The sequence below is a fragment of the Eschscholzia californica genome, unplaced genomic scaffold, assembly GCF_041429995.1.
Source record: "Eschscholzia californica isolate CP2 unplaced genomic scaffold, dmEscCali1.0.p SCAF_4, whole genome shotgun sequence".
In the NCBI taxonomy this organism is placed as follows: Eukaryota; Viridiplantae; Streptophyta; class Magnoliopsida; order Ranunculales; family Papaveraceae; genus Eschscholzia; species Eschscholzia californica.
Window position 1 is genome coordinate 34,069,655 of NW_028238461.1, and position 24,714 is coordinate 34,094,368.

At 36.9% G+C, this 24,714-nt stretch overlaps 1 protein-coding gene and 3 pseudogenes across 2 annotated transcripts; 2 read left to right on the forward strand and 2 right to left on the reverse strand.

Moving 5' to 3' along the window:
• The first annotated feature begins 860 nt into the window (after positions 1-860).
• LOC147544255 (uncharacterized) lies at positions 861-4,783 on the forward strand (annotated as a pseudogene).
• Positions 4,784-6,952: 2,169 nt separating this feature from the next.
• On the reverse strand, positions 6,953-10,635 carry G-TMT (gamma-tocopherol methyltransferase). The gene is made up of 6 exons (XM_086633151.1): positions 10,042-10,635; positions 8,268-8,437; positions 7,986-8,090; positions 7,690-7,893; positions 7,396-7,498; positions 6,953-7,286 (listed from the first exon to the last, which is right to left on the reverse strand). Exons 1-6 carry the CDS (start codon positions 10,415-10,417, stop codon positions 7,183-7,185), a joined length of 1,062 nt encoding a protein of 353 aa, XP_086489277.1. The 5' UTR covers positions 10,418-10,635; the 3' UTR covers positions 6,953-7,182.
• LOC147544257 (gamma-tocopherol methyltransferase, chloroplastic-like) lies at positions 10,601-12,057 on the forward strand (annotated as a pseudogene). The gene is made up of 6 exons (XR_015223548.1): positions 10,601-10,639; positions 10,714-10,740; positions 10,919-11,021; positions 11,116-11,319; positions 11,514-11,616; positions 11,726-12,057. The product of XR_015223548.1 is annotated as a gamma-tocopherol methyltransferase, chloroplastic-like (transcript).
• A 1,495-nt stretch (positions 12,058-13,552) lies between these two features.
• LOC147544258 (uncharacterized) lies at positions 13,553-16,195 on the reverse strand (annotated as a pseudogene).
• Positions 16,196-24,714: the final 8,519 nt, after the last annotated feature.

The window sequence follows — 24,714 nt, forward strand, 5'->3', positions numbered from 1 at the left end:
TACAATAGTGCTCTCCGGATGAGAGACCCATCACTTTTTAGAGGCACCCTTACCTTAGGCACACTTAGATTTATACCTTTCACACCCTTGCGGGTCGGGTCACCGACTCGACCCGGAACTCGGAACCCGGACTCGGTCTTGGTCTCGGTCTACCAGAGAAATGCCCTAATTTTTCTCTGACCTTTTCCTCCCCTACTGGCTAGTGGAAAGAGTCCACTGCCTTAAGTTTCTCAGACTTTTTCTTCCACTACTGGCTAGTGGAAAGAGTCCACTTCCTTAATTTTCTCAGACCTCTACTGGCTACATTTTCTCCACCGTTGGATCAAAACAACCTAGGGTCTTATGATCTGGTTTCGTACTCTATAAATAGGGATAAACTCTCAGAAGGAAAAAACACAGAAAATATTTCGTCTTCTATCTCTCTCTTTCTCAGTTCTCTGTTTACTTCTCTCTGTTTCGAAATTCTGTCAAGATCAGGAGATCAAAATTGAAGTTTGCTTCTTCAATTTTGATAAGGAATAGTTGAATCCTAGGGGACTACGTTCACATACTGCAAAGCAATACCTAATTCTACGGTAGCACGGGCGTTTAAAGTCTTCAGGAAAGCGAGTTAAACTTGTGCCTCTGTTCCACCTTTATTCTACTACGGTTTATTGCAGGTTCATTCTTTCTGGTTGGTTCGATTAATACTTGATTTCAACTCTGCAAAAAAGATAAGTCACTTATTTAATTTACTGTTTATTGCTCATTGAAATTTTCCTTTTACAATTCTGTTTTTAATACTATTTTAATAACAATATGAAGACTTTAAAACATTCTCTTTTCAAAATCGACCAAGATAATTTACTGTTTTACTGAAAATGGAATTTAAGATGAGCAATGAAAAACCAGAGAAATTCGATGGTCAAAATTTCAAAAGATGGCAACAAAAAATGTTATTTTTTCTAACCAGTTTGAATATAAACTATGTTTTAACCGAACCAGCTACCACTGTTGTGGGGGAAAATGAACCTGGTAGATATGGAGCAGTAGAGGCCTGGAATAAGGCTGACTATCTATGCAGAAACTATATTCTGAACTGCTTAGATAACATCTTATATGATATTTACTGCCATACTAAGACTGTCAAAGAATTATGGGACTCTCTACAAGAGAAATATATATCTGAAGATGCAGGTATTAAGAAGTTCGTAGTAAGACGATTTCTGGATTACAAAATGGAAGATGAAAAATCTGTAGTAAGCCAATTTCAGGAACTAAGGTTCATTCTAAATGAAATCAAAACTGAGGGAATGGTTATAGATGAGGCTTTCCAGGTTGCTGCAGTTATTGAAAAGCTACCACCCAGCTGGAATGAGTACAAGAAGAAACTCAGACACAAAAGGAAGGACATTGACATGCAATACTTGATTCTTCAAATCAGGGTTGAAGAAGAACATCTGAAACAGGAGAAAAATGAGGTGGCTGCTTCACTTGTATCTAAAGCTCACACATCGTGGAAGAGGTAAAGAAGAAAAAGCTTACCAATTACAAACCTTCTAACCAGCGGAAGAAAGGTAATTCTAAATTCAAAAGGGCTGGTTCTAAGCCTAACCAAGGTAATTCTAAACCTTGTTATGTATGTGGTAAGTCTGGTCACCTAGCCAAGGACTGCAGACACAGGAAAGCAAACCCTAACCCTAACCCCCCGACTAAACATCCCAGACCCAATCTTGCTCACGTAGTCGAAACAGAGAACTATTGTGCAATGGTAACTGAAACCAACTTAGTGACGAACACTAAAGATTGGTGGTTCGATACAGGAGCCACCAAACACATCTGTTCAGAAAGGTCACAATTTTCTTCATATAACCCAGTAAAAACAGGAGAACAACTGTATATGGGTAACAACTCTTCGTACACAATTGTAGCAAAAGGGAAGATTGTTCTAAATATGACTTCTGGAAAAACCATGACTCTGAATGATGTGCTTCACGTTCCTGAAATTAGGAAAAACTTAATCTCTGTTTCGGTATTAAACAAGAAAGGGTTTAAGATTGTGATTGAAAGTGACGAGGTCATTCTGTCCAAAGGGGGGGTCTATGTGGGAAAAGGGTATTGCACCGAGAGCCTATTTAAGTTAAATGTTGTTTCTGATTCTGAATTAAATAAAGTATTTTCTTTTGCTTACTCGATTGTGCATAATCCTACTAGTACTTCAGATGTTTGGCATGGTAGGTTAGGACACCTTATTGTCTCCACTTTAGAACGACTTATGAAACAAGGATACATTCCTACAACTAAACAATAAAAAGAAGACAAATGTGAAATTTGTGTAGAGACAAAACTTAAAAAGAAATCATTTAAAACCGTAGAAAGAACAACTAATGAACAGCTAGAATTAGTTCACTCTGATCTAGGAGACCTAAAAGCAACTCCTTCGAGAGGAGGCAAATGCTTCTACATAACTTTTATTGACGATCACTCTAGATTTTGTAACATCTACCTTCTAAATAGCAAAGATGAAGCCTTAGAAAGTTTTAAAACCTACAAACTAGAAGTAGAAAATTAACTAAATAAAAAGATAAAAATCCTTAGATCAGATAGAGGAGGTGAATACGTAGGAGATCTCTTCACTCAATTCTGTAGGAATCACGGCATAATACATCAAACAACTGCTCCTTACTCACCTCAATCCAATGGGGTAGCAGAAAGGAAAAATAGAACACTAAAAGAAATGATGAACTCCATGCTAGTAAGCTCAGGGTTACCTTTTAACTTGTGGGGAGAGGCTATTCTGTCTGCCTGTTATGTGCTTAACAGAGTCCCTCTAAAACACAAGATAAAACTCCATATGAACTATGGAAGGGTAGAAAGCCTAGCTTTAAACACTTAAAAGTGTGGGGGTGTCTGGCAAAGGTTGCAATACCTTTACCTAAAAGATCTAAGATAGGACCTAAAACTATAGATTGTGTATTCATAGGGTATGCACAGAACAGTAGTGCCTATCGCTTTCTAGTGATAAATTCTTCCGTCGACAGCATAAACTCAAACACGATTCTAGAATCAAGAGATGCTGAGTCTTTTGAAAACACTTTCCCTAGAAAGAGTGAGACTCTAAAAAGGAAAGACCCTGAGTCTAGTCGACCTTCCACTAGCACAGATACTCCACTCTCAGATGATGAACCTAGAAGGAGTAAGAGAGCTAAGAAAGAACACAGTTTCGGTCATGACTTCCTCACTTACCTGACTGAAGATGAACCCCAAACATACAGTCAGGCAATGACTTCTCCAGATGCACCATTCTGGAAAGAAGCGGTAGTAAGTGAGATGGACTCCATAATACAAAACAACACTTGGAAACTCGTTGATTTACCTCCAGGTTCTAAAACCATAGGAAGTAAATGGATCTTTAAGAGGAAACGAAAACCAGATGGCACAATAGAAAAGTACAAAGCTAGGTTAGTAGCCAAAGGATTCAGACAGAAAGAAGGACGTGACTTTTTTGACACTTATTCTCCTGTCACAAGGATCACTTCGATTAGAATTCTAATAGCAATCGAAGCAATCTACAACCTAGAGATACATCAAATGGATGTAAAAACTGCCTTTTCTAAATGGTGAATTAGAAGAAGAGATCTACATGGACCAACCAGAGGGGTTTGTGGTCAAGGGGCTAGAGAACAAAGTCTGCAAACTCATTAAATCCCTATATGGTCTTAAACAAGCACCGAAACAATGGCATGAAAAATTTGATCAAATAGTATTAGAGAATGAGTTCAAGATTAATGAGTAAGATAAATGTGTGTACACTAAATGTGTAAATGGGTGTTATGTGATTATATATCTATATGTAGATGACAAGTTAATCCTAGGCACTTCCTTAGAGATAATAAACCAAACTAAGGAACTTCTGATTAAAAACTTTGAAATGAAAGACCTAGGATAAGCAGATGTAATTCTAGGGATAAAAGTAATAAGAAAACCTGAAGGGATTATCTTGAGTCAAACACACTATATCGAGTCTGTACTAAGGAAGTTTAATCAATTTCACTCCTCACCTGCAAGAGTACCCTTTGACCATTCCTTAGTCTTAAAGAAGAACAAGGGTGAGGCAGTATCCCAACTAGAGTACTCAAGGGTGATAGGAAGTCTTATGTACATAATGAACTGCACCAGACCAGACATTGCTTACGCGGTAAGCAGACTGAGCAGGTACACATGTAATCCTGGACAGACCCACTGGGATGCACTAATTAAGGTACTAAGATACCTTAAATACGCATTATCACACAATTTACATTACTCACAGTATCCTGCGGTTCTAGAAGGATACACAGATGCAAACTGGATTTCAGACTCTGAAGAATCCAAATCCACGAGTGGGTTTGTTTTTACATTAGCAGGAGCTGCAGTTGCTTGGGAATCATCCAAGCAAACCTGCATAGCAAGGTCAACTATGGAATCATAATTCATCGCACTTGATAAAGTCGCTGAAGAAGCTGAATGGATACGAAGCTTCTTGGATGATATTCTAATTTGGCCTAAACCAATGCCTTCAATTCTGATTCACTGTGACTCTACGGCTGCAATAGCTAAAGCTAAAAACAACATCTACAACGGAAAGTCTAGACATATTCGCCGTAGGCATAACTCGATTAAGCAATTATTGGCTAATGGAGTAATTTCCATAGATTTTGTGAGATCTAAGGAAAACTTGGCAGATCCTTTGACGAAAGGATTATCAAGAGATGTTGTAAATTTAACGTCGAGGGGGATGGGGCTAAAGCCCATATCAAAGTAAATCATCTATGACGGATACCCAACCTTGGAATTGGAGATCCCATGACCTTGGTTCAATGGAACAACTAAGTTGTATATGAGAGCTTGTAAACACCCAAGGGAGAAATCTCCTACCCATCCCTATGACAAAGCGAGTGTACCTGTTCAATGTGGGGGGGATGAGATCTATAGCTTGGGTATACCAAGTGGGGTGGAACATGACACCCTTGATGGACTCACCTATATGAGTGTGGAAGTGGGGCCGCTTCCTATGAGAATTGGGCTATTCTCTAGAGCGCTCATGAATACTAGGATATGCTCATGGCCGGTAACGAGCACAACCGAATGATCTTGACAGAAATCAGAGGACTTGTGTGTGAGGTTTTTTGACCGAGTCTACAAAACAGAAGTTCAGTTCAAGAACATTATGTTCACTGAACGACTGGTAGTCCCAACGAACCATCACAAAGCAAAGGTTCAAGTCATAACAACACCTTCGCTGATACACAAAGCCTCGCACTCTTCTCTTCTAATCAACTCTTCTAATTTTATTCATGTGGGGGATTGTTAGTAGTAGGATTTAAATAAAATCTAATAACTACTTCTATTGAGCTAAAGAGACTTTCACAACACAAATTACTTTAGTCCCACATCTCTCAAAGAGAAAAACAAACTTGTGTTTATAAGGATAAAGTTGGGTGTAAAGAGGTGTGGCCCTTGGGGTTACAATAGTGCTCTCCGGAGGAGAGACCCATCACTTTTTAGAGGCACCCTTACCTTAGGCACACTTAGATTTATACCTTTCACACCCTCGCGGGTCGGGTCACCGACCCGACCCGACCCGGAACCCGGACACGGACCCAGACTCGGATTCGGTCTAGGTCTAGGTCTAGGTCTCGATCTAGGTCTAGGTCTAGGTCTAGGTCTAGGTCTACCAGAGAAATGCCCTAATTTTTCTCTGACCTTTTCCTCCCCTACTGGCTAGTGGACAGAGTCCACTGCCTTAAGTTTCTCAGACTTTTTCTTCCCCTACTGGCTAGTGGAAAGAGTCCACTTCCTTAATTTTCTCAGACCTCTACTGGCTACTTTTTCTCCACCGTTGGATCAAAACAACCTAGGGTCTTATGATCTGGTTTCGTACTCTGTAAATAGGGATAAACTCCCAGAAGGAAAAAACACAGAAAATATTTCGTCTTCTATCTCTCTCTCTCTCAGTTCTCTGTTTACTTCTCTCTATTTCGAAATTCTGTCAAGATCAGGAGATCAAAATTGAAGTTTGCTTCTTCAATTTTGATAAGGAATAGTTGAATCCTAGGGGACTACGTTCACATACTGCAAAGCAATACCTAATACTACAGTAGCAGGGGTGTTTAAAGTCTTCAGGAAAGCGAGTTAAACTTGTGCCTCTGTTCCACCTTTATTCTACTACGGTTTATTGCAGGTTCATTCTTTCTGGTTGGTTCGATTAATACTTGATTTTAGCTCTGCAAAAAAGATAAGTCACTTATTTAATTTACTGTTTATTGCTCATTGAAATTTTCCTTTTACAATTCTGTTTTTAATACTATTTTAATAACAACCTCATGTTAGGAGTTGTCCTACACTTACATTGTACATTTGTGTTTCGATTGTTGGCCCGTGCATTGATAACTTAGTTAAGACATCTAGTTTGACATATATGATGTATAAAGAAGCAACTTCAACTTTTCAAGTCAAACACATTTCCAGTTTTTCACTCAAGAGCAGCGGACATCCTCTCGGTTTCATATGCTTATTCATGTGTTTTTAGAAGTTATTTATGAATGCAAGTCTCGGTTTCATTTGCATGTTTCCGACAAATTGTGGAAGCATGCTTATGTTGCCCATTACATTATATGTTTATCACCGAAATATGTGTTCTCTTACGCAAACGGCGCCCATACCATTTAGTTGGGAGGTTTGGCGGACGTGCAATTAATATTAGCATGTTTTCGTGCAAGAATTATTGGCACAAAAAATGTTCATCAAGTAGAAGAAGTTGGTCCTTCAAATAGATTTCATTAACAAAAAAAAAATCAAACCGGCCAAAGAATTAGTTGGCCAGATTCACATTAAAGATTCTATCATCGGTAAAACGCCAACAATAAATTAACTGCAGCTATATATCTTAACTGAAATTTGAGGAAGAAGTGAGAAAAGGAACACAATACCATATCAAATACTAAGATTTTATACTCATTAAAGTCAAATTTTTCTAATACATGGGAGGTTTTCTGAACCTCCAAAAATGAACAAGAGATTACTAGTAACACTTCAATGTGCTTTCTGCTTTAGACATTCTTAATGAATAAGAATTTGTGGAAGTATAACTTCAGTTCCTATTTCGAGACGTGTTCCGAAATTTGAGTTCTTCTCACATTATTACTTTAAGCTCTCATTAACTTATTCCGGTTTCCGGCAAGTAATGACAGCAAACGTGATTAAATTCTTCTTGAATCCTTCAACCATTAACGGCATTGCCAGTGCGCCCTTTATGGTTTTCCAACCTGAATCAACCAAAAATGGTGAAGATGAATCAAACCCTTGAGATAAAATTCGTTCTTTAATGTATATGAATTTCATGTCTTTTCTGCTAATTTAGCTTCTTTTACATACCAGTTCTCAATAGTGAAGTTAAGCCTTTCCATGATAATGCGGAACGAATCACCGCTGGCCAAAATGGAGCTACGTATTTTGACCAATCCGCTGACTTGATATCCTGCTCATTTACGAAAACGGTTGTAATAATTAAAAAAAGGAATGATACTCTGCCAGATTGTGTCTAATTTGCTGACTTTAGTTAATTATAACGTAAAAATTTGTAAAGATATACTAGACTGATTTGAAAATTGTTGTTATTTCTGTTATAATGGTCGTTTCAATGGAGGTGAAAAAGATGTCAATGGTTACCTGCATTGAGTGGGATTCAAGTAGTTTGATATAATCCGAAGTGGAACACCAAGCAGGAAGATAATAAGCATCACAAATTTTGTCCAAGAGTTGCTTCTCTTCAGGCTTCAAGGACTTCTCAGACGGAGAAAGATCTCTATGACACCATGTTACTATTATTATGGTTCCTCCTGGTGCTGCTACTCTTACCAACTCATTTACAAACTGAAACTCAAACAGTTAAGTCATTTACGGAAACGATTCAATCTTTTTAAATGTGCGAGTGTGTGTGTGTGTGAGAGAGCGAGAGAGAGAACCTTCGGTTTGTCAGGCATGTGTTCTCCACTCTCCATAGACCAAACAAGATCAAACTGCCCATCTGCAAATGGTTGTTCAAGCGCATCTGCAACTTGAAATGTTGCCTGAAAAACAACATTTACTCAATCATTTTAATCATCTCCATCCCCAAAATGAGTTTTCAGTTACAATCTTGAAAACAACATAAAAAATTGAAAACTTGCTGTGTCATAATCAATGGAAATAGCATCTGATTTCAGAACAAATTAAGCAGGAAACAGAGAAAGAAGATGCGGACATACTTTATCTGCCAATCCTTCAGCATTGGCAAGAGCTTGAGCCCTTTCAGCTTGAATGGGGCTCAAGGTGATACCTTGGCATTTAGCCCCATACTTCTTTGCTAGGTATCTTGAACTACCCCCAATCCCACACCCAACATCCACTATGCTCTTTGGCTTCTTCGATGGATCATCTGCATGCAAAAATAATATTAAATAGTTTACTGAAAAAGTAATCTCGCATATTTTAACCAACGTTGCTACTTGGCCCGAGTTGTTTGCCGATTATGGCCCCTGGTGCTGACGTGGATGTTCATTCTCCAATCCCATATCATCCTTCCGGCCATACTCGGGAAAGAATTTCAGGCCAAGTAGCATTTTCTTATGTAAACAGCTTGGTCTAAGTTAGCAACTACGAGCAGTAATTTTCTCCATCGAGGGAGAAATCCAACTTGGTTAGCATTTTCATGTGTTTCACTTCATATAGAAAAGCGAGGTTCAATTTTTGGTGGTAAAATTTGTGGTCTTTTTCCGAGACCATGCTAACTTAAAGGGGGGATGCGATCTTCCCAAACTCTAGAAACACAACATGTTGGAGTAGAGAGGGAGGATAGGAATCATAGTATGTTATTTCCTTGTCTGCACCTTCATTAGTATTTGTATGCAGCATATAATTTTACTGCGTATGTATATAGCATTATCGTTCGACCACATGTCACTTTAGATGAAACTATGAAACATTTATATAAATGAAAACAAAAAGTATACTCAGTCCGCCTCCAGGGACTCCCACTTGAACCGCATGTGAGAGAAAACCTTGTTTCTCTTTCCACGTGACTAAACATGTGAGATGAGAGAGAAACTCTTGTTTTTCTCACAAGTGGTTCAAGTGGGTGTCCCTAGAGGCCGGTTGTGTAGCCTTGTTGAAATGAAAATGTATACGCGAAACTCACTTGGATTGAATGGTACCATTTGTGTCTTTCAATAAAAAAGATTAAGTTCCAATTTTACTATTTCAAAAAAAGTCATAAATATATACACTTTGTATTTATAATGTAGCATGTTTCTTTCCAATCAAACTAGGATTGATGTTTGATCTCATCCCTAATTGGGAAAAATGGTTAGAGCCTTTTGCATACTACCAAAGCAAAGGATGAACATAACATGTGCCCCAAGCACAATTAGTTACAGCTCAATTTATTGAAGTACTACTATTTTAGGTGGGACCCACAAAAATGTGGGATTGCAGAACAGAACACCAATTAGTTACTCTGCTTTGTGTGGAATATTCGGATTCAAGAATAGAAGAGACGTTCTAAATTATACTCCAGATTAAAAGAATTACTATCATGTAAATGATAATTCCATAATTAGTGGACCAAGAAAAAGACTAATCGGAGAAATTTTCATATTAGGAAATAATTCTAAATATAGATTAAATAAAGTGATTTACACCCAAAAAAATGAAAAACCCAAATAAGGGTTTGAACTAGGGTAGCACTTTTTTATCTAATTTAACACCAAAAATCCAAATCATCACTAATAGCTATCTACATAAAAATGAAAATCAATTTTGCCCTAGTTTGCTCTTTTAAGATAGATGATTAGGTAAAGGGTGGTGGGATTCAGAACCAATCAGATGCCCCTAAAAAGGCATGGTATGGTATGGTAGTTTCTATTTTTTTAGAGAGAGAAGGTAGAGAGAGAGAGAGAGAGAGAGAGAGAGAGAGAGAGAGAGAGAGTTGAGTTGGATACAAGTAGTAAGTAAGTAGATGAATAAAGGATGGAATTAGGTTACCTGAAACATCAGCGAATTGAAGAGTTTCTTCAATCATACGGATCTGAGCAGATCGATGATCAGAAATGTTAGCTGAAACATCAGAATCATAATATCCATGGTGCATATGATCTCCCCAAATATTCTCCCATATTCCAGAGGATTCATCATATAACTCTGCGATTCCTTTCTTGAGAGCTACTCTTGATGATTCCCCAACTGTTGCGGCTGCCATTGTTATACCTCCTCTTCTTCTTAATCTACTAGTTGTAACAACTCCAAAATCTTTGTTCCTTTTCACGAATGAGAAAGAGCCAGCTGGTGTGAGAGTCCTCCTATTTGATTTTGGAAGTGAAATGAGTTGAAGAGATGGAGGAGAGCTGTGGAGAGTATTCATTGGGTTGGTTGGTGTTATTAGAGTGTGTGCCAAAAACTGATTGAATGACGAATGCTTTACTTTATATTAATCCCTCTCTCAGTCTCTTGTGGTGTTTAACTGCAAATGCTGACCCTAATTACTGATAAAGCCCATCACTCTCGTCTGCAAAATTGGGAAGGTGGGGTTGCTTTTATTTTTATAATGGGAAATGCTAGGTGCATGTACACCCTCACATCACGGGTAGGGTTGGGTTGAACCCAATCCATTCTAATACACCAACCCATTCCTCATGTACACCCTCACATCACGGGTAGGGTTGGGTTGAAGGATTGGCAGATAAAGTATGTCCGCATCTTCTTTCTCTGTTTCCTGCTTAATTTGTTCTGAAATCAGATGTTATTTCCATCGATGAAGACACAGCAAGTTTTCAATTTTTGATCTTGTTTTCAAGATTGTAACTGAAAACTCATATTGGGGACGGAGATGATTAAAATGATTTGAGTAAATGTTGTTTTTCAGGCAACATTTCAAGTTGCAGATGCTTGAGCAACCATTTGCAGATGGGCAGTTTGATCTTGTTTGGTCTATGGAGAGTGGAGAACACATGCCTGACAAACCGAAGGTTCTCTCTCTCGCTCTCTCACACACACACACACACTCGCACATTTAAAAAGATTGAATCGTTTCCGTAAATGACTTAACTGTTTGAGTTTCAGTTTGTAAATGAGTTGGTAAGAGTAGCAGCACCAGGAGGAACCATAATAATAGTAACATGGTGTCATAGAGATCTTTCTCCGTCTGAGAAGTCCTTGAAGCCTGAAGAGAAGCAACTCTTGGACAAAATTTGTGATGCTTATTATCTTCCTGCTTGGTGTTCCACTTCGGATTATATCAAACTACTTGAATCCCTCTCAATGCAGGTAACCATTGTACATCTTTCTCACCTCCATTCAAGCGCCCATTATAACAGAAATAAACAACAGTTTTCAAATCAGTCTAGTATATCTTTACAAATTTTCATGTCATAACTAACTAAAAGTCAGCAAACTAGACACAATCTGGCAGAGTATCATTCCTTTTTTTAATTATTACAACCGTTTTCGTAAATGAGCAGGATATCAAGTCAGCGGATTGGTCAAAATACGTAGCTCCATTTTGGCCAGCGGTGATTCGTTCCGCATTATCATGGAAAGGCTTAACTTCACTATTGAGAACTGGTATGTAAAAGAAGCTAAATTAGCAGAAAAGACATGAAATTCATATACATTAAAGAACGATTTTTATCTCAAGGGTTTGATTCATCTTCACCATTTTGGGTTGATTCAGGTTGGAAAACCATAAAGGGTGCACTGGCAATGCCCTTAATGGTTGAAGGATTCAAGAAGAATTTAATCACGTTTGCTGTCATTACTTGCCGGAAACCGGAATAAGTTAATGAGAGCTTAAAGTAATAATGTGAGAGGAACTCAAATTTCGGAACACGTCTCAAAATAGGAACTGAAGTTATACTTCCACAAATTCTTATTCATTAAGAATGTCTAAAGCAGAGAACATTGAAGTGTTACAAGTAATCTCTTGTTCATTTTTGGAGGTTGAGAAAACCTCCCATGTATTAGAAAATTTTGACTTTAATGAGTATAAAATCTAAGTATTTTATATGGTATTGTGTTCCTTTTCTTACTTCATACTCAAATTTCAGTTAAGATATATAGCTGCAGTTAATTTATTGTTGGCGTTTTACCGATGATAGAATCTTTAATGTGAATCTGGCCAACTAATTCTTTGGCCGGTTTGATTTTTTTTTTGTTAATGAAACCTATTTGAAGGACCTACTTCTTCTACTTGATGAACATTTTTTATGCCAATAATTCTTGCACGAAAACATGCTAATATTAGTTGCATGTCCGCCAAACCTCCCAACTAAATGGTATGGGCGCCGTTTGCGTAAGAGAACACATATTTCGGTGATAAACATATAATGTAATAGGCAACATAAGCATGCTTTCACAAATTGTCGGAAACATGCAAATGGAATTTAACCAATTTTATGGCTTCCTTCGAAATGAATGGGTAACAGAAGCAAGTTCTGAAGAAATGAAAACCTCATGTTACCTATTTCTCGGGGACCAATGAAACGGACATCAATCATTTTTTCCTCCCATGAAAATTATACTAAATCCTCAAATTATATAATGTCAAAAACATACATTCAAACAATCTTGAAACAAGAAAACCCACACATAAACAATGGTCGTCAAACAAAATCATAACAATGTAACCAACAATGTAACCAACTGTAAGAACAATCCGATAACAATTACAAAATGTTGAAGTTGAGAAATAAACAAAACATTATAAAGAGAAAATGCGAAAGAGAAATAGAATTCTTCACCGCTAACATTGAGATACAATTCTAACAGCTCTGTTCAAGGTCGATTTCGACCTACTCCGGCGAAGGGAAACCCCCTTCGCCGGAGTTTAGAGAGAGAGAGAGGAGAGAATCTAAAAAAAAAAATTTTTTTTTAGAGAGAGAGAGAGAAAAAATAAAGTTTGAAGGTCGCCGGCCGGCGACCCTGTCGGTGAAGACGATGATGTGGCTTGTTTTAACGAGGTGGCAGAGAGAGAAAACATGCTGGAGGAGAGAGAAAAGAAATGGAAGAGAGAGAGTAACGGCGTTATAACGGAAGGGAGTCATATGAGTATTTCTCGTAAAGTAGGGGACCAGGCGGGAAGCTGGTCACAAAGTTGGGGGCCACTAGGGAAATAACCCATCTCATTTTTATTTTATTTTATTGTATTGACCAAGGTTACCAGATTCGCGGTACGTTCCGGTACGCGGTACGAAAACTGGTACGCGGTATTAGAGTGTATCCGGTACGTTGGGGGTATACCTCTTCGGTACGCTAATTCGGTACATAATTCGCTTAATATAAAAGTTCGATTCGTTACCTTGATAAGATATTCCAAATTTAATTATAGAGTCATAGACATAAATATTTCAAAACTCATAAGGGATGAAATAACTAATTACTCAAAAGTCTCGTATCATAATAGTACTTAAAACATGAAGATAAAATCATAAAATAGAAATTACTTGGAAATTCAAAACCTAAAACTCAAAATTCAGAAAAAAATATTACTAAATTACTAATACTAATTCATCTTTCCTTTGCCTTTGTCTTTTGAACTACTTCCTTTTGCAAACTTAGATGTGCTTGAAGTGTTAGATGGTGTATTATCTTCTTCATTATCATCATGAACTTGATCATCTTCAAAGGAACCCCAACGCATATCCTCTAGTATGATAATCGAGTCATCTAGGTGTGTGTGTTCAGGATCGATGTCCCACTTTTTGTAAGGATCTTCCTTGTAACCCTTACTGAAACGTGATTGAAGACGAATATTGGAATGAATGTAAACCAATTTATCCGCTCTCGTAGAATTCAACTTGTTTCTCTTCACACTATGTATAAATGAATATGTGCTCCAATTCCTTTCAGCAGACGAGCTAGTAATTGGTTGAGCCAATACCTTAAAATAAAAATAAAAATGTTTTAAAACTATGAAAATAATAGTAGAAAATAATAAATACTAATAAAGTTTTTACCTTTTTAGCCACTTCAGTCAATTTTGGAGTTTCTGAACCATATGTGCACCACCAATCAATTGCATTCATTGTTACAGCATCAGTTTGGGCAGACATCGTGGCATATATACCTTTTCTTAAGTGAAATCTCACAAATTCCTCCTGCAATTCTTTTGATTCATTAACATCTTCTGATATTCTATCAAATGCTTCCAAAACTCCTATCATTACCTCTTTGTCTTGATATGGAGATTTTCTTGTTGTACCACCTGGGGCAGGTGTAGCAAGATAGAATGAATCGTAATACCTTGGGGTTAGTGCAAATCCAAGACAATGCAATGGAATATTCATTTTTTCCCACCTCCTAAACACAATACTTTCAATTTCAAGATACTTATCGGCAGGGGCGGAGCCACGTAGGGCCCCGTGGGGGCGCATGCCTCCACGGCTCCGCGCCAAAAGCCTTTACAGAGGTATGAAAATTTCAGGACCGAGTTTAAGTGAAATAGATTGATTGCTATATTATGTCACAAAGTTGTAGATGGTTTAGTGGTTCCGGCACTAGTGGTGCACCCGGCAAGTCATGGGTTTGAATCCTACCTCCTTATATTTTTTCAGATTTTCTTGAGTATTTTATTGTGAGAAGTTTTAAAGGTGCCTTGCTTTAGTGTTAAAGGCTCCTCATGTTTGTCTTGAGGGAGGCACCATTAATACTTATAAGGGGTTTTTCTAAATTTTCCAATTTATTTTTGCCCCTACTATCTCTATAGTTATCTAATTGATACACCAAATTTTCTTTTGAACTCTTATTTTTTTAACAAATTTCTTTTGTTCTTATTTCTTTGTAAACTCATCCAACTTTCGATAGAGTTATTTGCACTCCCGTATTACCCTTATGTCCTATTAATTCTTCGTTTTTATGTATATTTCCTAACATTATTTAATTTAATTGCAAATATTATTTATTTATATTTAGATTTTGGTCAAAATAAGTCACGGTTAGTTGTAGCCTAATTAGTTGATGGACTAATAGTGTTGCTATGATATATACAAGTCATTGGTTTGAACAACATATGATTGTTTTAGTAATTTAGACTTATAACTAATTTTGATAGAGGTTAGTAATGAAGCTCGCAATTCGTCATTAATGACGGTGTTCGTTTTTTTACTGTTTAACTGTGCCCCCACAAAGAAAAGTTTATTGCTTCGCCACTGCTTATCGGCATGTTTTCCTTCACACATAATATTTTTTATTTCACCAAGCACATTGTCCATTTTTCATAAATTTCACCCATTTTTTTACCTTCTCCATCACAAAACTTGATTACGAAATATATTAGTTTGGTAATGCTTAGTATATGGTCCACATCATCCCAAAATTCTTCACTAATAATTGTACTTGTAACTAATTCTCCCATTGTGTTCATCTCCATTTCTTACCATATCTTTCCATGTTCCAACAACAATAGTAGTTGCAAGAGCTTCTCTACAATCAACAAGTCGCTTCAAGAAAATATAATGTGAAGCAAACCTAGTTTTTGCCACTTTAAGAAGTTCTAATTTGGAATGATTCCTAAATAAAGCTAAAGCATGTGTGTGGTTAAGAAAGTATTTTACAATATTCTTTCCACTTCTATAAGAATCTATAAACCATGTAAATGCTTTTGCAATATCTTTGAAAATAAGATTTAAAGTGTGAACAACACAAGGAGACCAAAAAATATGTTTGTGTACCTTCTGAACTTCTTTACCAAGAAGCTTGCAATTTGCTGCATTATTAGTAACAACTTGCAATACGTTAGATGAACCTACTGTTTCAATTGCTTCAAGTAAGAACTCTGAAATCGCTAAACCAGTTTTTCCGTTCCCTCAAAATCTCGAGCATATAAGAACATGGCGCCTAGGCTATTTACCGCAATGATGTTAATCAATGGTTGGTGTTTAACATTAGTCCAACCATCTGAAACAATTGAAATTCCATGGGAATACCATGTATCCTTGACAGGCGTCATATCCCTTTCAACGTTTCCTCTACACTCATCTAACAAGGTAGTTCTTGCCTTTTTATATGATAGAGCCTTGTAATCCTTAGGTCCTCTACTTATTGCTGTAATCATCTCATGAAATTGAGGATTTCTAAGAACATTAAAAGGAATTCCGTTTGCACACAATCTTTTCATGATTTTCATATCAACCTCGTCTCTATCCATTATTTTGAATGTACTTTTTAGTGGTCCTTAAAAGACTTGTTTTGGTTTTGTAAGAGTGGAACTTTTTAGTGACGAAAAAATCCTTTTTTTTTTCTGCTTCAATTGATTTTTGACGCACTTTATCTTATAAAGATCGATTGCTCATTAAAACATTACATCGTTTGATATCAGCTTTTTTGCCTACTGGAGGACCAAAGAAGTGAGTGTAAATACGAGTATATGAACTTGTAAAATTACCTTTACAATGTTTGCATGCGCAATTCCTAGACCCACCTCCTGTATTTGTTGATTTATTATCGTTGAAAATGTTGGAAAATTACTTATGTAATAAATAATTTTTAATTTGACTGAAATTATATGCAATGGTTACTTGTGAAAAGACACAAGTTAGGGGTAGACACAACCCAATGGAGAGGCATCTTGTGAATTTGTAGAGTCACCACTAACTCTATAAATACACCATTTGATTTCTCTTTTATATAAGTTTGGACAGCGTTTAGTTATAAATTTAAAGACAATAGTCGAGTCATCTAGAGTCGTCTTTGAGAGTATAGTAACTGGATAGTTTGATGGAGCATATAGAATTGTAGTGCTTCTTTCTATATGACGTGATCGTTGTATCTTGGGAGACAAATGTCCGTAGACCGTTAGCACCGTTGCGGGGACATGATTGTCTTAAGGAAAGAGTGACCACTCGCCTCGATCAAACAAGATAAGTTTTTTTCGCTTTTATATTTATATATTTTGGTATTGTTATATTATTAGACTGTCAAGAATCGAACCGTAGGCCCCGAAACCAACAATCTTAAGACAATCAGGTTGTTTCGGGTCTTGACAGTGTTAGTGATGTATAATATTATCTTCTCATGTTCAAACTTTTATGTGGAGAAACCAATTGTTTGTGGCCTGTGTAGTTATTTTTTTAAGTTGGCAGTAGTAATTTTCTATGTTACTGTTTAGGAATTGGTGTAACACATTCTATCATTCAATTTGATTTCCCTAAAATTGTAAATTTGTTGTGTTCACGGAGAGCAATAGAAAGTAATTATGTACACAAACGTGCTTCTTAAATTGACTTAGAAAGTACATTGTCTCTCTGAACTGTTGATATTTCTTGTATGTCAACATGCCCATCAAACTCATTTAACACCCCCACTTCCCATAAGGCAGTAAGATGTGCATGCTAACACATAGGAGGTTGGGTGTTTCTTCAAATTAAGTTATGATATTGCTTGAATAGAAGGGATTGCCACTGCCCGTAGGTTCATACCTGTTCATGTAAACCTATATACATTAAGGTGTCGTTTGGCAACACTAAAATAAGTTACTTTTTTGCTTATTTAAGTAGAAAAGTCAAAAAGTTAGTTTGGTACGCAAAAATTATCGACTTCATTTAAGTTAAAATTTGACTTTTTTTAGAAGTTAAAATTTTTAGCTTTTGACTTCAAAGTAAAGTAACTTTTTTTTTGAGACATGCATGAACTTTACTTGACGAATTTTTTTTGTCTATCTCAGCTCCACTACCACAGCTAAACTTCAACCATACCACTCTACCCTCACCACCGCCACAACAAGCATTGCACCTCCCCCACCACCCTACCTCAACTAGCACCACCACACCTTAACCACCACCTACGTACCACCACCACCACCACCACCATACACCACCACACCTTAACCACCACCTACGTACCACCACCACCACCACCACCATACACCACCACACCTCGACAACAACCACCTCGTAGCTCCACCACCACCACCACCACTATCACCGTACCTTCACCACCACCACCGTACCTTCACCACCACCGCCGCCACCACCATACCTTCACCACCACTGCCGCCACCACCATACCTTCACCACCACTACCACCACCATACCTCCATCACTACCACCTACATATCTTATCCACCACCTTTACCACCATCACCATACCACCACCACCATAACTTCGTCACTATCACTCACAAACCTTATCCACCACCACCAACGTATTTCCACCGTTACCACCACCATACTTGCACCACCATTGCCACCTCCACCACCACCACCATAACTCTGTCACTATCACTCACATACCTTATCCGCCACCACCACCGTATTTCCACCATCACCACCACCGTACTTTCACCATCTCTTCCACCACCATCATACCTCCACCACCACCGCTGCCACTATTATACCTCTCTGCCACCACCACAATCAAACCTCAACCACCACCACAACCCATAACTATACCTTCATGACACCGCCACTACTACCAATATCACCACTACTTCTTATACAAGACTAATCATGGAAATCATGAATAAATTCAAATTAAAATCAAGTATCTCTATGAGAAAGAAAAATAAAATTATCAAAAGTAAATTGAGTTACCAAACTAACTTTTTGACTTTTTTACTTATAAGTAACAATTTTGCCAAATATACTTTTAAATTTTTTTTACTTTTTTAAAGCAAAAGAACTTCTACTACAAGCAAAAGTACTTCTACTTCTCGTTGCCAAACGACACCTAAACATATAACAAAGTTCATCATAAATAATGTCCTTTGACGGTATCCGTTCACTCATGGGACACCTTACTTCAAAAAGTTATGCAACATCAGACTCAATGCTTCATTTCTTTATTTTATTGTGTGTAATTTGAATTTTGTATGCAATTTAATGGACAAGTTTGATTTGGTATATTTCATGGTTATTCGACCTACTCTCGGTGATTACTTCTCCTCATATTACATCTAATGGCCATTAAGCTGGATGCGTTCTTATTCAAATGTTAAGTATCATTTGATTTTGGTTCATGAAAGTAATCAATGATGATATTGCGTTTTAGATGCTTTCAGACTGTAGAAATTTTTTGTCATTTTCACTTATATATATGTGGGACATCTATTCACTCTCCTAAGAGATAAAGAGAGGCACGAATAAATTTTTAGAGAGAGATAGACTTGTTAAAATCTCACTTTTTAAGTCATCCAACAATAAGGGAGAAGAAAATGATTATTATTAGCGACTTGGATTTTCTTTTTCAGCATAGAGTTTTCTGGATCTTTTCGTACAATTTATCCGTAACAGGTGCAATCATATTATTTGAGATCATGAAAGGAATTTTCCGAGCAATCCAAGTTAGTGGTTTGTGTTTTCCGAACGCTGCGGTATGCCTCCAGTTGGAATGAAAATGCGGCACTCCTTGCGTGTTTTTGGCTCGTTGATGATTCTGCTGAAAGAGAAAGATATAATGTACCTTTCTCTAAATCCTAACCACTACTGTACAATGAGCCCATGTGAGAATTGTATTATTGTGTGTTGAACCTGCTGTTCATAAAGCAAGAAGGTACGAAAATGATCATCATGTCGTCTTTTCACCTTATCATATAAAGGGGTTCCTATAGGGACAAATGACACAAAATACTTAATGACAGTAATGGTTACCACAACCACATATCTCTTTTAGTAGAGGGTGTCATGGAGAAGAATTTGTTAGCATAAGGCCGGCATGGTTTGGCTTTGTTTGGTCGTCTTGAGGCATTTTTAGACAACCAATATCTCTTTGGAATAACCCGAGTTGTGCGGGATGCGGCAAATTATAATATGTAGGCACCATGTCGAAATTTAAAAGCCATATATATTGTTTTCGCAAAGTAAAACAATTGGGAAATTCACAATGCCGTTTTTAATAATAACCTGAAACTGTTGGATAATTCAATAAGATATGACCTGAGTTTTGTTTCATGACAATGTGAAATCATGAAGTGTGCGGGATTTACAAAGATTAGACACGTCATATATATTAAGTTTTCTCATTGTGAGGGTTGTTCAAGAACAACGTTTATGTCTGCCTCAAATTCTCTTGTATGAGAACAACAATATCAAGTGATTCAATATAAATAAAATAAATAACTCCATGTTTTTCTTTTACTTCTAGAGGCAATATACAAGAACGTTCTGGTGAAAGCTGTTCAAAATTCAGGAAATCAAAATTCTCTTGATCTTCCTAATAACACTCCCAGTTGATAAAACTAGTCAGAGTGGAGGGAAAAGAACTTTCTTAAGGGCAACTAAGTTTGGATCTGTTTATGCTATTCATGGCTAGCAATTTTCATTAAGATGAAATTCTGGGCCAGGGAATTTGCAGTAGATCAAATGTGGGTTGTTTATGTTGAATGGAGCATTTAGATTGCGTGCCTAGATTTTATTCGTTCTTATGACCAAGATGAGGTTAATCAGATCAATGCAAACTTACCCGCTTCATGTTGTAAGTACAAGACATGTATACACATGTGGATGACCATATGGTTGATTGTAAAAGAGAAAGAGTAAAGAATTTTGATTGTAGATGGAACCGTGAAAGAGACCACATAGTGAGATGCGAGTCTTTAGAAAGATTGAATACGACATCCAGGTGGAGTAATAAAAATCATAAAAGAAAGGTTCTTAATTCTGTAAGATGAACCAGTTCTTTACATTGAAAAAGTACTTACCGATTCACTGTTTTAGAAATTTTCATGTATTTGTGATATCATATGATCTTCACAAACGCCGACGTACATCAAATCGGGATAACTGTGTTCTAATGTATACAACACTTGCTATTATCCCTTCAGAATTATAACAGTTTTCTATTGATCTATCTGAGGTGTGGGTTCATGCAGGGATACTAATCTCTAATATTTTGACTGTTTGATTCACCTAATTGTTCCTTTACACGACTTGTCAATAAAGGGTGACTCAGACCGGAATATCAGAAGGAAGGAAGACATAGTTGACATACAACAACTGAATCTTTCTGTACTATCTCTTGTTGGTACCAATCGACTGAAGAGGCGCCAAGAGGTTACATTCCTAGGATTCCCATCATGATTGGTTTTTGAAATGAACCATGCATAGTAGTGGCTACTGTTGGCATGATGGCCAAAGTAGTGAAGGAATGACAGAGGCTAAATAATTAGTCCTAGTTCAGTCATAAAAGTGATGAGTAACTAGCTACACTACTTGAATGGTGAATTATTTTGTAATGATTTCATTTTGGAGGCTTTACAAATGTCAACTAGGCTGAATTCCTGAAAGAGAAAAATGAAAAAAAAAAAAAAAACGTATATAAGAAAGCTAACATATTATCTATATACAAATTTGTTGTTCAGTTATCTCTAAGAGAAGATGAAGGTCGGGTCTACGATCATTATCTTCTAACGTAATCCTATCATGAGACATACTCAATATCCGCAACAAACTTTTGGTTTCATGACATCTTAGTGAGAGTCACGAAATGTGGGGGAAACATGGATGATATGTCATAGTTGCTTTCTCGTTAATGTTCTTTAAAGAAGACATCAAAATCTTTTAAAAAGAAAAACACAAAGATCCTTCGCAGGGCAGCCTAGCATCGTCTAAGTTTGGCTTCACGACTTCGTACAAAGAAATGTGGGGGAGTTTCCCATCAAGGGGAAAAGCGTAAAGCTATGATATTGCATAATCGTGTTCACATTTAATGTGGGGGTATGACTCTAAAAAATGCTTTCATAAGCAATATCAATACAAGGGGGTGTAATTACAAAGGTAATTTTATGTGCTCAAATTCTTATTAGTGAGACTATAAGAATACTTCGAAGATATGATTAAGAGGTAGATCTCTTAGTTAAAATTAAAGTCGATCGACTCGAATGTAAAGCGTAACAATTTGGGACTAGGGCGGCCGACCTAGTACCAAATGGAAATTGTCGTAAACACTGTTTTACATTATCTTTGAGGAAACTTTATTAAGAATACACATCTCTTCATTCTATATAGAACATAGAAAAATGAGATTTTACGCAAACACTTGAAAATTTAAGAAAAAATTATACCCTGAAATCGTACCGATAGAGAGTTCTAAATAATGTAAATGGAAGCTTATGAACGGGTATATAAGATACAATTTTTGATTAGTTGCATACTGCGAACAATAATTCGATTAATACAACTAAATGAATATCCAGTCTGTTTGTCGAAATCAATATAACAGATGTTAATTGACATAGATAACATAAGAAAAATAAATTTCTTGGAGGATATTCAAAATGAAATATGGTAAGTCATGGTATATGCGTCGACATAGTATTACCATATAACGATTGCTCTATACAATTTGATAGTATGAATCAATTATTAGTGTATATATGTTGAATGACAACCTAACAGGATCCAACTAGTAATGGTGTGTCAATAACGAGCAATTGTCATCAAGGGGAATGGGATTATTGCCTAAAGTAAATGAGTAAAGTCATAACGGAAACCCAACCTAGTTGACTGGAGATCCCAAGATCTAGGTTCAATGGGAAACTGAAGTTATATACTGACTCGCCAGTAACACTGATAGAGAGTATTCTCTTACCCATTCCTAGGATGAATCAGTGTTGCCTGTAATAAGTGAGGATAAGATTATCTTTTAATGATTCCTATACTTTAGAAATTTGTTTTCTAAGTGGGGTATTACAGGATACCGTTAATAGGAGATCACCTATATGAGTGTGAACTGGTGCCGGTTCCGTGAGAAGGTCGTAATGGCCGACTTCTCTAAAGCGCTCATGAAACCCGAGAATGTTCAAGGCCGAAATGAACACAACCGAGAACGGAAGGTTACAAGGAGTATCATGTGTGATAGCTACTGCATCGGTTTACAGTTCATAGGACCCAGTTCAAGACATAGTTCACTAAGGTCCTTGTAAACCCGGTATCTATTTACTACGGAAGATTCAAAGCCAAAAGCTATCTTTCCCAATGCATGATATCTCCTGTTATGCTCTCATATTTATGTATGTTTGTTTGTTTGTTTGTCTGTCATTTGTTTGTAAGTCGTCTGTCTTTTGTTGGTAATTTCACTCATGTGGGGGATTGTTGGAAAATTACTTATGTAATAAATAATTTTTAATTTGACTGAAATTATATGCAATGGTTACTTGTGAAAAGACACAAGTTAGGGGTAGACACAACCCAATGGAGAGGCATCTTGTGAATTTGTAGAGTCACCACTAACTCTATAAATACACCATTTGATTTCTCTTTTATATAAGTTTGGACAGCGTTTAGTTATAAATTTAAAGACAATAGTCGAGTCATCTAGAGTCGTCTTTGAGAGCATAGTAACTGGATAGTTCGATGGAGCATATAGAATTGTAGTGCTTCTTTCTATATGACGTGATCGTTGTATCTTGGGAGACAAATGTCTGTAGACCGTTAGCACCGTTGCGGGGACATGATTGTCTTAAGGAAAGAGTGACCACTCGCCTCGATCAAACAAGATAAGTTTTTTTCGCTTTTATATTTATATATTTTGGTATTGTTATATTATTAGACTGTCAAGAATCGAACCGTAGGCCCCGAAACCAACAGAAAATAACTTCATCATGCAATGGTTTTGATTCTTTTGAATTTGAATCATCTTTTTTTGTCTTGATTTGTTCGAACTGTTGGTTCCTGCACATGAATTATTGTTAGCATTAGTAGTATGGTCATCTTCACCAGAACTCTCTTCCAAATTATGAATTTCAATATCTTCTTGATCAACATCTTGGGTGTGAGATGAAGAAATATCATGAGCATCTCTTGTTCTTTTTTTCCAAACACCATCTTTGTAAATCATTCCAAAAAATCACACAAGATTATGAGTAATTTATAAATTGAGTAGGAGGTGATCCATATATATATAGAAACCAAAGTAGATATGCAGTATCCCATTGACTGCTGCCTCTGCTGGTTTCTTCCTAAGCTCAGGACAATTCCTTTTTAGCATGGACATCAATCCTGTCGGGCTTACGCCAGTCGTGGTTGAAAACCTCTGTAGCACAAGCACAACGAACTTAAACATTCACTCGGGGTGCATGTAACACGATGTCTACGTAAATCGTCATCTGGGGTCACCCAGACCGAGCATAAACGTAGTCGTGCTAGCACTATATGAAGAAATATATGCACCACAGTGCTAACACATCTAGATTTGGGCTTGGTCTGGGTGACGTCAGACGACGATTTACGTAGACATCGTGTTACATGCACCCCGAGTGAATGTTTAAACTCGTTGTGCTTGTGCTACAAAGGTTTTCAACCACGCCTGGCGTAAGCCCGGCGGGATTGACCGCGTCCGCATGGCGCGAGAGATACCTAGTTAATAGTAAAATGACGAAGCCAAAATCACCTTGCATTAGAAAAGAAACTATAGATTTAAGATCAAGCATTACAACCTGTCTAGAAGAAAGTAGTATAAAATTGAGAAAATGTTGTAAATCTTAAAATATTTTGAACATTTTGCTCAACAGAAAAGATCATGGTTATCATTTGAATAATTATAATGTTTAAAAATTTCTGAAAGAAAAGTTAAAAATGGAATATAATTTTTATTAAAGAAAATAAAAGAAAAATAATTATGATATTTATCCAACAACAATAAATCAAAGGTAAAACAAATTATTACAATCCTCCATTTACATATTACGGAGAGCAAAGGTAAAGCAAATTATTACAATCCTCCATTACCTTA